The sequence below is a fragment of the Lithobates pipiens genome, unplaced genomic scaffold (assembly GCF_037356315.1).
Source record: "Lithobates pipiens isolate NorthernLeopardFrog02 unplaced genomic scaffold, aLitPip1_a1.2 Scaffold_22, whole genome shotgun sequence".
NCBI lineage: Eukaryota > Metazoa > Chordata > Amphibia > Anura > Ranidae > Lithobates > Lithobates pipiens.
The window spans coordinates 202,303,486-202,317,775 of NW_027507784.1; the positions used below are offsets into that span (position 1 = coordinate 202,303,486).

Sequence of the window (14,290 nt, forward strand, 5' to 3'; positions counted from 1 at the left end):
ATCTCTATAGGACAGCAATTGGATGATTATGGGTCTAGGATGACTTCTCCCTTCCACCATCCTAAACGGAATTCTATACGCCCTTTCAATTGCAAAAAATCTTGATAGCTTCTCACTCCCTACTTTATCCTTTATCCATATTTCCATAAATTCAGCAAGATTATTGCCTTCACTTTTCTCCGGGACACCTAAAACTCTGATATTTTTCCTGCGTATAATATTTTCCATATTGTCCATTTTAGCCATACACAAATTTAACTGGCCCTTCATCATTTGCATCTCCTGTTTCAACGGGAGTACTTCATCCTCCACCTGGCTGACTCTCTCCTCCATATCTGATATACGGGCCGCAGTTTTCTGTACTTCATTTTTAAGATTTATCCCATCTTCTCTTATCTGCTTTAATTGGTCTGATACATCATCCAATGATAATTTACATGTATTCACTGCAGAAAGAATTTCTTTTAGTGATGGTTCTTTACCTTTTGCCCAAATTTCTCCTTCTGTACTTATCTCAGTGTCCCGTCCAGTCCCCCTCTCCAAGGAGAGATTACTCACGGACGCTTGTGCTTCCGATATTCCACCCATTACACCCGTAGTGTCCGACCGGACTGCCACACATATTGCTCTGTTTAAACTTGTCGGCTCTATTTCGGTCGTCAAGCCCTGGCTTTTCCTTCCGATCGTTTGCACGGCTGCAGTACTCTGCGGCCGCCCCTCTCCGACTTGCACGTTCTTTTTAGGTGTTTGGTTTGGGGTCTGATTAGGCGTATGGGCATATCGCTCCAGTTTAGAAGCGGCGGCAGCAGCAGCAACGCCTGTCAGCCCGGTCGAATGGCCAGCCTTATCTTTGGAACTACGTAATGTTTGTGATCCATTATGTGTGGTCGCCTCCTCCACCCCCCTTTTCCTAGTCATACCTTCGGGTCTTACGTCTCTTCCACCAGGGGGGGGTATCGCTCAATCCCTCCCTTCGCTTTGAGTCCCTCTCTCGCAGGGTTTCTTACGTGGGGATCGATGTTCCTCTATGGGAGAGCTTCCTATGGCGACCTCCACATATCTCCACTGTTGCGCCGTTCGGTCAACCGAGTGTACCGTTACTCTCGCTTTCGTGGTGTCACAGCTTCACAGCGTCCCCTCGTTTCGGCTCCTCAACGCTCGGCTTCTCCTTCCCTCCTCCTCCACACTACCTTGGCAGCATTAGTCTCTGGAGCGAGCGGTAGGTCTGAGCCCGCCGCGACCTCTCACCCTGACATCCGGTCACGCCCCCCAACAGATGGCTTTTAGCAGAACAAAACTCACCCCATTGAAGAAAATCTTGAGAAACAACAGTGTCAGTTATTGATGGGGATTCCCCATGAAATTACTCTCCACCTGAAATGGTAAAATGATCCCTATATACAGCGTGGATAAAGGTAATCTTCAAAATGGTAATTGCTCCCAGCAGATTTTCAGCCTACTACCATGGCTCCTCCAGAGCGCTTGGAAATGAGCCGGATCCATTATCCATAGAGATGCCTCTCCCTAACACCACAGAATTATTATCATTGCGAGGCTTGGAACTTAACTGCATTTGTTTTCCTCTTTTGTTTTGTTTTTAGTTCAGTGGTCAACTGGTGATCTGTTTCACCATTCCCCACGATACCACAGGAGCCTAGCCTGCCCATTTTCCCTGTGTTTTTGACAGAAGTTTCTTATATATGTTGCACTTATTTTCCCTCTGCATGATTTTTCTGCTTGTACCTTTCCCTAAATCAATCACCAATAATGACAAAATGTTTACCTTGAGTGGAGCTGGTCTAGCAGATGTCTTAATTATGATGTCTTCCAAATTAAAGAACCATTCAAGCATCTTGCCACCAATGACATATCTGATTTTCTTCAAGGCAAACTGTACAATTGCATTGACAATTCAGCCATCACTTCTGAGATATTCCAACTCACATTTTTACCTTCATGACTTGTTGTACTACATCAACATCTTAGCAAATATTATAATTTTGATATACCTCTAAAGTTCATGTCCCTAAATACAAAAGGTCTTAATAGCCCCTTTAAACATGCATTGTTGCTGAAAGAAGCTTGTTTCCTTAGGGCGGATGTAATAGTAACCCAGGAAACTAATTTTGCTGCCCACAAATGCCCTTGCCTAAATTTTCAGAACTTCCCCCACCTGTATCTGGCCAATGGTCCTAAAAAGGCACGTGGAGTTATTACTGCCTTCAAAGACTCTGTTTTGTTTTGACATATTTGGACTGTTCAAGATCCCCAAGGATGGTATATTATCCTTATCTGTGAATTAAACCAAGCAATTTTCACACTGAATATCTATGTCCCAAACACTAAACAGAGGAAATTCCTGTCTCCTGCATTTACCAAAGCTATGAAGGTGCTGCAGGGCACTCTTATAATTGGCGGAGACTTTAATACAAGCCTGAAGGCTACCATCGACTCCACCGCCTCTGCCAGACGGCCTTGCCATTCAATCGCCCCTCTACTGAAAAAATAGGACTTTTAGGATATCTAGCGTTGCTTCCACAGTTCTGAGAAGGACTTCACATTTTTGTCTGCTGTACATTCTTCTTACACTCTTATTAATTTATTTTTTACTACAACAGGGTTGTTACAAAATGTTTTGCACTCTGACATTGGTACAATCTCTTGGTCATATCATGCTCCACTCACTCTGGAGTTCGATGATAACCTCTCCTTCACCGCATTGGAGACTAAACACCTCTCTTCTAGTGGACAAGCAATTGTACCAAAAGATTGTGCAAGAACAACTACAATGATAGTCCTGAGGTGAATAGATTCACTTTTTAGAACATGTAGAAGGTATATATGAGAGGGGTTCTGAATAAAATGGCTTAATTTGTTAAAAACAGAGGATGAAGTAGATTGAGGACCTACTTAGCTCTATATTCAAGAAAAAACTGGCTAACAAAAAAGCACCAAACCCCCCCGGTATTATACAAGACATTTTCCAGGATAGACAAAAATGTTGATCTCTGCTCCTTTATAAACATGAAAAATATTTTAAATGTATAAATGCCAACTACTATGGTCTTCACAACAAAGCAGGGGCATAGCTTGCTAAGTAAAGGCGAGTCAACTCCAGTAAAAAATTGTATACCTTACCCATCCTTTATCTAACTGTAAAATGTTTAACCCAAAGGACATAGTTAATGCCTTTGCAAATTACTCTCAATCCCTTTATGATCTCCGCAGTGACAAATATACCCCCCAACCCTCCACTAGGCTCATCAACACATTTCTTTGGAAAGTGAAATTACCAACCCTTAACGCTGATGAACTGGGAGCTATCTCACAAACAATTTCACTATAAATTTACTATAAATAAAAAGACAGATGATTAAAAAAAAAGATTTTATTTTCTGCTATAAAACATACCCAATAAAATAAAAATAAAAAATCTAATTTATTCATCAATTTAGGCAAATATGAATTCTGGTAAAAATAAATCCAGTAAGTGTATATTGATTGGTTTTCACAAAATTCATAGGGTCTAAAAACTACGAGATATTTTTATGGACTTTTTATTTTTTTAATTGTTTTTACTCGTAATGGCAGCAATCAGTGATTTTTAGCAGGACTGTGACATTGCGGAGAACAAATCTGATTCTTTTTGGGGACCAGTGACACCAATACATTGATCAGTGCTAAAAAAAAAAAGCACTGTCACTATTTAAATAACACTGGCATTGAAGGGGTTAATGCTAGGGGCGATCAAGGGGTTAAGTGTGCTCCTAGGTAATGCTTTATAACTGTGGGAGGAGTGGATGCACTGGATGAAAAGAGAGATCAGTGTTTCTGCTTGCCAGAAACACAAGATCTCTCCTTTAGGCTGGGTTCACACTGAAGCGATGCGGGAACGCCGCAAATTCGCGGCGGGTTCCCGCATCGCATGCCTCCCGCCGGCAGTTCACACTGCCCTATGCGGACTGCTGGGAGTGTCAGTGAAACCTTAATGACACCCCCAGATCAGTTTGCATATCGCAGTGCGATCTGCAAACTCGGATAGGAATCGGATTGCATGGTGTGAACACCCATGCGATCCGATTCTGCTGCGGACCAAAAAAAGGGTCCTGTGCGAGTTTGCGGCGGGTGCGATGCAAATTCAGCCATACTATCTGTATGGCTGAACTCGCATGGCACAGAGATTGGATGTGATTTGCACTGCAGTGCGGTGCAAATCACATCCGGGTCTCCCAGCCGCAGCGGTGTGAACCCAGCCTTACTCTCTGACAGAACAGTGGTCTGCCTTGTTTATATAGTATATTTATGGTGAGCGGTTTGGAAGTGGTTAAACATGTAGTGAACCACAATGACTAGCTTTCTCTGAGACCCTCTGTTGTTGGCCAAGAGACAAGCAGCGACTCCATAATGGACCTTTTCACAGCTAAGCAATGTTTTTTTCTGGAATGCTTAAGCTGCACTGGGGTACCCTGTAAAGAGGATGAACCCTAAAGAATTAAGGCAAGGACAAAAACGTTTGGCTTTCAATAACATCCATAGTAGGCAATCAATAGAACATCTTTCACTTACCAAGAGACATCATTTTTACAAATTCACTTTGCACTGAATAAAATTCATTATTAGGGATACAAGATATCTTTTCACTCATGTAAAAAAAAGACTCAAGCTTTTCAGAAGTGCTCAGAGTACCTTTATTTCCTTATTTGCCTTTTATGTGATAATTAATAGTGTCACTACACAGAGGTTGTAGCTGCTGATATTTTATGATAAACATGTTTATTTTTTCACTCCATGCCCTGTCTGCCTGCAAATATGTGTATTAAGTATTCATAGTAATCATGAAATAGAAACCATAGAAATATGGTTAACAAAGCAGTTAGTCCACTGTTGAATTAACTTTTACACCTTATACTTTGCGCATACCCTAAGTATCCACCTGAGTCTGATCTTGATCCAGCGCTGTCCCCAAGAGCAGCAGCAGCTCTTTCCTCTTTCTATCCTCTCTTTCTGGACATGAAGGCAGCAGCGGGAGCCATTGACTTTTATGTTGCTGTCAATTACAGCCTGTGAGGGAGTGGGTGGTGGGGATGAGCTGTGCATGTCAATAGACACACAGAGCAACAGCTCAAGATTGACTGCTATGGGGGCAAACAGTAGGGAAGAGCCAGGAGCAGTTTAGGTACCTTATCTTTGAAACCCTTACATCATATGTGAGTAATTTCTTTTTGCTCTGCTTAAAATATAATAGAAATTACACATAGCAATTGGGGATTATATCGCTTCACAAATAAATGTTGGAAAATGTAGCTGTATGTCACATACCATGTTAGACATATTGTAGATTCTGGAGCCTTTTACTTCTTAATGAGAGACTTGAAGACATGACAAAACATGAGGTCCTATGAGACAACTGGGTGCTCTGAAAAGGGAAAGGGAAGTTCTAATTGGAATACAAATAGTGTTTGTTTTATCTGTGGAGAACGGCCTCTGTTTGTTAATTGGCATGCTGAGATCATTTTGAAATGGTTGATATAACATTCTGGCCCACTGAAAAAGCTCTGCTCTTTTCAAAGATTGATAATCAATGCCTCACTGAACACAGTTCTATGAAATACAGCATTTGTTTATCCTCTTTGCTTAAATAAGTAGCTGCAATTACTGTTACTTACAATGGAATTTTAATTTGTGAAGGAACAAAAAATATTAATACCAATTGACAAACAAAGCAAAACTGCAATTTTTGCAGTTCTTATTTTGTAAATAAAATGGAAACATTTTACCGAAATGAAGTGTGGTTTAAGCTGCTATCATCACATAAAAAACAAAAAACACTGTACTTTTTAATTTGTGATATATGTTCAGATTGTATTCATTTTAATGCTTGCTTTCTTGTCTTTAGTCTGTCATACCTGCTGATGTGACATAGTCCTAGCCTTCAAATGAAAATATGAGTTAAGGAATAAAATACAACAGGACATTCTAATTTAAATTATATATATATATATATATATATATATATATATATACACTACCGTTCAAAAGTTTGGGGTCACCCAAACAATTTTGTGTTTTCCATGAAAAGTCACACTTATTCACCACCATACATTGTGAAATGAATAGAAAATAGAGTCAAGACATTGACAAGGTTAGAAATAATGATTTGTATTTGAAATAACATTGTTTTTACATCAAACTTTGCTTTCGTCAAAGAATCCTCCTTTTGCAGCAATTACAGCATTGCACACCTTTGGCATTCTAGCTGTTAATTTATTGAGGTAAGCTGGAGAAATTGCACCCCACGCTTCTAGAAGCAGCTCCCACAAGTTGGATTGGTTGGATGGGCACTTCTGGCGTACCATACGGTCAAGCTGCTCCCACAACAGCTCAATGGGGTTCAGATCTGGTGACTGTGCTGGCCACTCCATTACCGATAGAATACCAGCTGCCTGCTTCTGCTGTAAATAGTTCTTGCACAATTTGGAGGTGTGTTTAGGGTCATTGTCCTGTTGTAGGATGAAATTGGCTCCAATCAAGCGCTGTCCACTGGGTATGGCATGGCGTTGCAAAAGGGAGTGATAGCCTTCCTTATTCATTTATTTAATGAAGATGCCAGTTGGGGACCTGTGAGGCGTCTGTTTCTCAAACTAGAGACTCTAATGTGCTTATCTTCTTGCTTAGTTGTGCAACGCGGCCTCCCACTTCTTTTTCTACTCTGGTTAGAGCCTGTTTGTGCTGTCCTCTGAAGGGAGTAGTACACACCGTTGTAGGAAATCTTCAATTTCTTTGCAATTTCTCGCATGGAATAGCCTTCATTTCTAAGAACAAGAATAGACTGTCGAGTTTCAGATGAAAGTTCTCTTTTTCTGGCCATTTTGAGCGTTTAATTGACCCCACAAATGTGATGCTCCAGAAACTCAATCTGCTCACAGGAAGGTCAGTTTTGTAGCTTCTGGAAGGAGCTAGACTGTTTTTAGATGTGTGAACATGATTGCACAAGGGTTTGCTAATCATCAATTAGCCTTCTGAGCCAATGAGCAAACACATTGTACCATTAGAACACTGGAGTGATAGTTGCTGGAAATGGGCCTCTATACACCTATGTAGATATTGCACCAAAAACTAGACATTTGCAGTTAGAATAGTCATTTACCACATTAGCAATGTATAGAGTATATTTGTTTAAAGTTAGGACTAGTTTAAAGTTAGCTTCATTGAAAAGTACAGTGCTTTTCCTTCAAAAATAAGGACATTTCAATGTGACCCCAAACTTTTGAACGGTAGTGTATATATATATATATATATATATATATATATTTTTTTTTTTATATAATATAAACTTTGAAAAGTATTTGCCCTCTGAAAGTGTGCATACCCCAAAAATACTAGATAAATGGTAATCTAGTTAGACTGAACTGTTGCATTTTGGTGGCAATGGGTCATTTCTAATATTAAAAAGATATTATGTGAATAAACTTGTTTTTCAAGAGAATTTTAAAACAAAAATGAGTTGCATGTGTACCTTGCCTTACCAACATAAGAAGAAACTAATACCCTAAGGGCCCATTCATACCAGAAGGCTCTCATTATTGTGTGCATAATGCATGCACTGGCATGCATTGCACACGTGCTCTATGATGCATTACTAAAACACATCACAGCGGTTTTTTTTTTTTTCATTTTTTTAAAACTTACATTAAATGGCAATTCATTTACCTCTAAGCATCATGGTGCCTTGCAAGGTGCAGGTTGTAGCCTGATGCTTGCGATAAAACGTGCACATTCATGGTTTTATTAATTGCAAACCAATGGAGCCTGCTGGTATAAATTAGTCCTATACAAAGCTTTGTCTTTGCATTGGAACTATGGTAGGCAACACTGCTCAAAGTGAGGCTGGTGTGACTGAGCCTTAAACATAAGCAGAATATGGTCAAGTGCAAACCAAATATTTATTTTTAATTTCCCAAATGTTGTCATGTGTAAATTAACAAAATGATTGTAGGATTTTATAAACTCTTACGCCTAGTTGACACCTATGCAGTTTGCTTTTGATTCATTTCTGCAGAGCTTTTTGCATTTTTGCACGGGGTTCTTGCATTTACAGGCTTTCTTAGATGCATTTGTGTTTTTTATGCTTTTTTTTTAAAAAAAGGGTGATGTTTTTGTTGTTAGGCAGATTAAAAAATGCAAAACGCATCAAAAACATTTCAAAGACACACTACATGGATTTCTATAGCATGTCCATTGTAGCCTATTAAACCAAAAATGCACTGTGTTGCATTTAATAAAGCCCCTGACCCTTTCAAAAAATGCAGCAGCTGATGAACACACAGATGTGAATTGTCCCATAAGAAACAATGTTAAATGAACTGTAGTGAATTTCTGCAAGACATAAAAATGTACTAAAACACATAGTGGTGAACCGGGCCTTATAGTCCAGTAATTTATTGTATATTTTACATATGCTTTATTTAGTATTCATACTTCATAGTTGATTTATGCTTTCTTATATCGCATATAACTTCATATACATAATTACATATTACCCTGATGTCAGTAATTTCTGTGGATGTAACACATTTAAAAAATATTTGCTATATCATCTTATTTTTGTTTTCAGGGTGGTTATGCAGCCTATCGATATGCACAGCCTGCAACGGCTACTGCAGCTGCCTACAGTGACAGGTAAAATGGACATTAAACTATTAAAGTACTAATTTTTTGTAACATAACAAAAAATAAGTGCACATATAGTCTATTTAAAGTATATTAGGATACTTTATGACAAATTAATTTTTGCTGCTACATACATATGTGCCAATATTTACATTTCAAACTTTTGCGCAAAAAGGTATACACTATACAATTCTTTTTTGACTTATATAAATTATATTATATCTAAGAAAAATTCTAACAGTAAATAAAAATGTTTATATTAAGCCTTTTTTAAAGATTTTTTATTTAAGATTGCCTTTTATTAACAACATAAATCCAATGCTGTACATTATATATATATATATAATATATATAATCAACTATATGTAATCTTTCAGCCTTTTCCTTTCTGTGGCCTCCTTGTGTTATTGTAATTGCATAGCACATAGAATTAGCACAAGCACCCCAAGCATTTCTTCACTTACACCCCGGTCAAGGTCTAGGACCTTATACAGACATCTTGGTCCTGACAGCATCTTATGTATAGTTGAACTACTGCATCTAGCCCTTAATACAAGCACTGATTAGAATACATTAGTTATCGATAATCCTATGAACGTGAACTACGTGAACTTCTATGAACTACAGCCACTATGTGCCAAGAGTTAATAAGGAAGCTTATACTGGAAAGGATGTGACAAAGTTTTTCCCCTCCAACAACCATAGTCAATGGTAAAATACCCATAAAGATACATAAATGGCACAAAAGTGGCCAATGTGCTTACACCAATATGCAGGTAGACTTAAAACAATAATGACCATAATAATAATATTAAAGTCTTTGAAACTACTTAGTCAAATGACTGAAAGGGTCATGAAGGGTTAATTAGACTCTATTTGAATGCACTGACTGAAGCTTCTGTCAGAGACCATGGGATATCTCCAACCAACAACAAGATAAGCAAATATAAGAGGGTGCAATCAAAGTGCAGTAGTAGAACACATTTATTGTCGATAAAAGACAAATGTTCACTCACAAGGCAAATAAGCAGAAATGCATGTACAGTAATTCTCAAGACTAGCAATGCTTTTGGAGCAAGGCATGTGTCCGTGTATGCCTGCCTGGATCGTATTCCCACCAGAAGCCAGGCTCACTGCTAGAACCAGATATACATGACAGCATGGGAAACAGAGGAAATGACTTCAGACTCTGCGGTGGAAAAAAAGTATGGCAATGAGTTTCAGAGCTACTGACTTCTGTATCAAGCCAGCAGCTTCAAAATGCATTGCAATGCCTTTTTTTCCATCCTCCACATCTGATGTAATCTCCTCTGTTTCCCACACTGTCATCTCTATCTGGTCGTAATGGTAATGGCTCGGCTCCAGGTGGGGATACCATCAGTGCACACACAGACAGCACACACAGATCCCTATGGAAGACAGCTTTGCAAGCATTGAGAATTACTGTGCATGCACTTCTGCTTACTTGTCTTGAGAGTGAAGATTTGTCTTTTGTCTACAAAACATGTGTTTTAGTATCGCACTTAGATTAAGCCCACTTGTGTTTGCTTATCTTGGCCAATGCTTATATGAGGTAGAGTGACTACCCTGGGGAAGAAAGGGCCACCATTATTTAAATAATCCCATCTAGACTTTATGAATTGAAAATTGGTTTGGATCTGTAATATATCAGCGTATTAAAAAAAATGCAGACAGGGCCATAGAGTTTGAAGGAATAGAAATGTTCAGTGATAGCACAGCAAAGGCTGCTAAAGCAGCATACAAGTTATCTAAATCATGTGTGCTGTTTCAGGAAAAACAAAAATAGAATCACCAAAAAAATTGTGTTGGAATTCCACCTATTAACCTCTTCAAGTGATGACATTATTTTCTAGTTACTTGATAATATACTGTATATGTTCATAGTAGGTCAACATCATTATTTAAAAAGTGAAGAGGAAACTCAGTACGTGATATAGTTTATAGAAATATAAGATCCTGTGCTGCTGAAAAGTTAATTTAAATGCAAAGTTTTCACTCAAGCATTAAAATAGTTTGATTTCATATTTTGTACTCTGATGTAGCTCATCGCCTACATTACTTAAAACAACATTGTACTGAAGTACTGAAAAGAGATCAAAACTGCAAAAAAATATATTACTATTAATAAAGAGTAGTAGAGTTCACTTAAATAAATATAAGTAAACTATAAATTATCTCAAATTTGGCACATACAATTAATTTAATGTTTAATAAAAATGAAGAGCATATTCTTGCAAACATTTTTGTGAAGGCAAGACAGGGTTACATTCTAATCGGTCTGCATCTGTATATCATATCTAATGGGGAAAAGCATTACATATGTATCATACAATAATTACCTGTGACCAATTATGATCTATTTGAAACTCAAATTTTCTTTTGACATGTTCATGTTAATCCCCTAAACATCACTTTTCCTTTTACAAGCATGAATAGCTGTGAAAATAGGTACATTCATTATGGCATTTTCAATACGCACTTCAAGTATATATCACAATTGAATACATGTATTAAACATTATATAGCATGCACAATTTTCTAATGCTACTACTAACCACAATTAAACTTAACCTTCTCGTACCACAAAAAAAAAAAAAAAAAAAACCCCAAAAAAACGATTTACATTACCAAAATGTATCTTACTCCTAAAAGCCGCTTTCTTTGTGACACATCTTCCAACAAATATCTAATATGGTTGTATAAAAACTAAGAAATGCATACATGCAGTAAATAATATAATTTGCCCTAAAAAAGGATAAGTGCACCTATCCTTTTTATATCTCCAACCCAAGGTGCATACATGCCTTCATCCTATAACAGCAGCCCCCAAAATGTTTGCATTTGGCAAGTAAAATATTTTTGTTGAGATAGCCACACTTATGAGTGTGTTTAAGTCTTTATCTTTAATACTCTGAGTTAATGAAGTCAGATTAGAACAAGATGACTCTGGGTTACTACAAAATTTGAACTTAAGAATTAAGAAATCTTCATTGAGCAAGGCCACAGTCTGCTTATGTTATCTGAAAAAATATTGCTTTTGTCTAATAGATTTTTGAAAGACCTTTGAGTGTTTTATTATAAGAATGCTTATTTATGGAAGCTCATGTATGTTTATACATGTGGTATATATCAATTGAATGTTGCTTAATGTGCATTGCATGAATGTATACAATTGTTATTGTGACGTTGAAAAAAAATTGACAATATAAAGAAAAATACTGCATGAGTGGTTGACGCATGTTGTGTCAGAAAGGTAAGAACACTAAAGTCAAATGCTATTTTGAATTCATTTAATTTATTTTTATGAAATCTTTATTGGGGAATTGCTTAAATGAATGTTGTTGTCATAGATTTAGATTATTATGCAATAACACGTTATGAAAGTGCTATTTCATTTCAAATGATGTGTAATGCTAGCATGTTATAGTTTCATGGTTGCTGGAAAATGTTTTTTTTTTTTTCAGATCAATAATTTTGTGACTAATGACAACAAATGCTATGCTATGACGTGGCCGTGCATGTCTAAAGTGTTGTATCCAACTTTTTGCATGTACAGTCTATACACTTTTCAACTATATTATGTATTAAAGTAAATGTTTGCATATGGTATAAAATGAAAGTGCATGTATTGGTAATGTAATCATGCAGACTGATGTTAGGTTTAGCACTATTTTTATTCTTTACGTGAAACAAAGAAAAAAATACAGCATATAATTTGTTGCATACTTGTAAAATATGGATTGATGTACTTTCATTGTTTATTATTTTAGTGAGATAGCTGTAACTTTTTAAATACACTTTTTCTTTACACTTGTCATTATGAGATTTTACGAATTCAAAGACTACAGGAGAAAGCCTTGTAACACGATCCCGTTGTGTGTTCTTCCAATATAAAGAAAACAGTGAACATCAGATATAAGCTAGCACGCATCCAGTATAGCTCTTTCTCCTATAATCAGTCACTATGCTTAACATACAAACTGCAAACAATAGAATAAAGTAATTGATCTATGGGCCAAGAAATGTGCCTTCATCAAGAGTAACTTATAGAGAAAATTGTAGAAAAGAGAATTTATGGAGTGATGCTGTCTGAAAGAGTTGTATATTGTTATACTAAACTACACATTCTTTTTATTGGAAAATAAGGCATGTGAAGGCATATGAATTGTTGTAAGCAGAGACATGGGTTTGATGCATTCGTTGCATGGAAATATATTAATATTTCTAAATATGTTGATTGATTATGATGATAATTTAATCAAGCTATAATTTTCCTAATATTAGACTGTCAACAACATGCCATGTTGTCTTGCTCTGCATTCCTTTGGATCAGCACTGTTACATTTTTCAAAAGCTTGAACCCTTTTCCAATGCTTCTTTTTGTTTGTCTGCCAAATGAGTATTTACGTTTTTTAATACCTTGTAATCTAGTTACTAGCAATTTACTAGCAAAAGTGTTTTAATTTATTTATGAGTGCCACAATATTTTTTTGTACATAAATTGCCCTTTACTGAGTGATTTTTCAAAAGTTCTTAGTGATGTGGAAGTTATGCAATTGACATGCAACTGCCACAAATACCCTTACATTAAATTATTGTGAAAGTGGGATAGTGTTCTAAATTAGTGTAGTTGAATCATATATATATATGTATATATATATATATTTATACCTTTAGTCCTAGCTTAGCATATTGGCTCTGATGCCTTAACTGTTAACTAATTTTTAATACAAGTTTTTTTAAAACTTAATGATTTTTATTTATATTCCAGACAGACTGGAGCTTTGATTTTTTTGTCCGATTAAGCAGAGTTTGAATGGATAATTGTAACATGTGTACCCTTGTGAGGTACTAAGCCCCAACATCCATTATTGTGGCCGTTTCTGATACTATAGGTGCTTGCAAAACAGTGTAGAACATAAGGTTCTGTATCCTTGAATTATTTTTTAAAGTCCATGTGGCATAATGTAGCTGATGGGTTAGAGGGTAAGCTGAAAACTGGAGGACATCACTGAAACAAGATCGACTCAATACTTCCTAGCTTGTATTGCCTGTACATGGGTATAACTAACCCTGGTCATGTAGAAAGAGCAAGAAATGGTGCACAGCCACACTCCATTAAGATACCTTTATTGAAGTCAGATAAAATCCAAATAGTCACAAACGATCACATCGATCCCAGGGGAACAAGACAAGGCAAAGCTTACATGTTTCACACCACAAATGGGTGCTTAATCATAGAGCTGTGACTATTTGGACACAGTTTGTCTTCTTTGCAAAACTAGAGTGAGGCAAATTGACACACAAAAACAAGGTTTTCCAGTTTTCTTAGAAATCTCCCTTTCAGGAAATGTTTGGCTGTTTTGTATATATTTGCTTTCAAATTAAAGCAGAACTTAGCTACTGTGTGTTTTATTGTTAGATACTCAAATATACTTCAAATAGTATGCCCTATTGTTATTTTAATATATATTACACAATTATAGCAGCTATTATCCATTCACATGCATTGCATATTAAATTTATACAGATCATGCCACTGTATGCAGCTGAGCCTTTGACTGTATGACTGCTGACACATGTCCAGTTATCATGCAAG

The 14,290-nt window shown here is 36.8% G+C and overlaps 1 protein-coding gene across 9 annotated transcripts in view; it reads left to right on the plus strand.

Moving 5' to 3' along the window:
- Positions 1-14,290, plus strand: part of RBFOX1 (RNA binding fox-1 homolog 1) — a 1,314,070-nt gene that overhangs the window by 1,155,433 nt on the left and 144,347 nt on the right. For all 9 annotated transcript variants that reach the window (XM_077448827.1, XM_077448822.1, XM_077448828.1 and 6 more), the window contains one exon: positions 8,615-8,679. In XM_077448827.1, the coding sequence (XP_077304953.1) occupies positions 8,615-8,679 (65 nt within the window). The remainder of the gene's footprint in view (positions 1-8,614; positions 8,680-14,290) is intronic.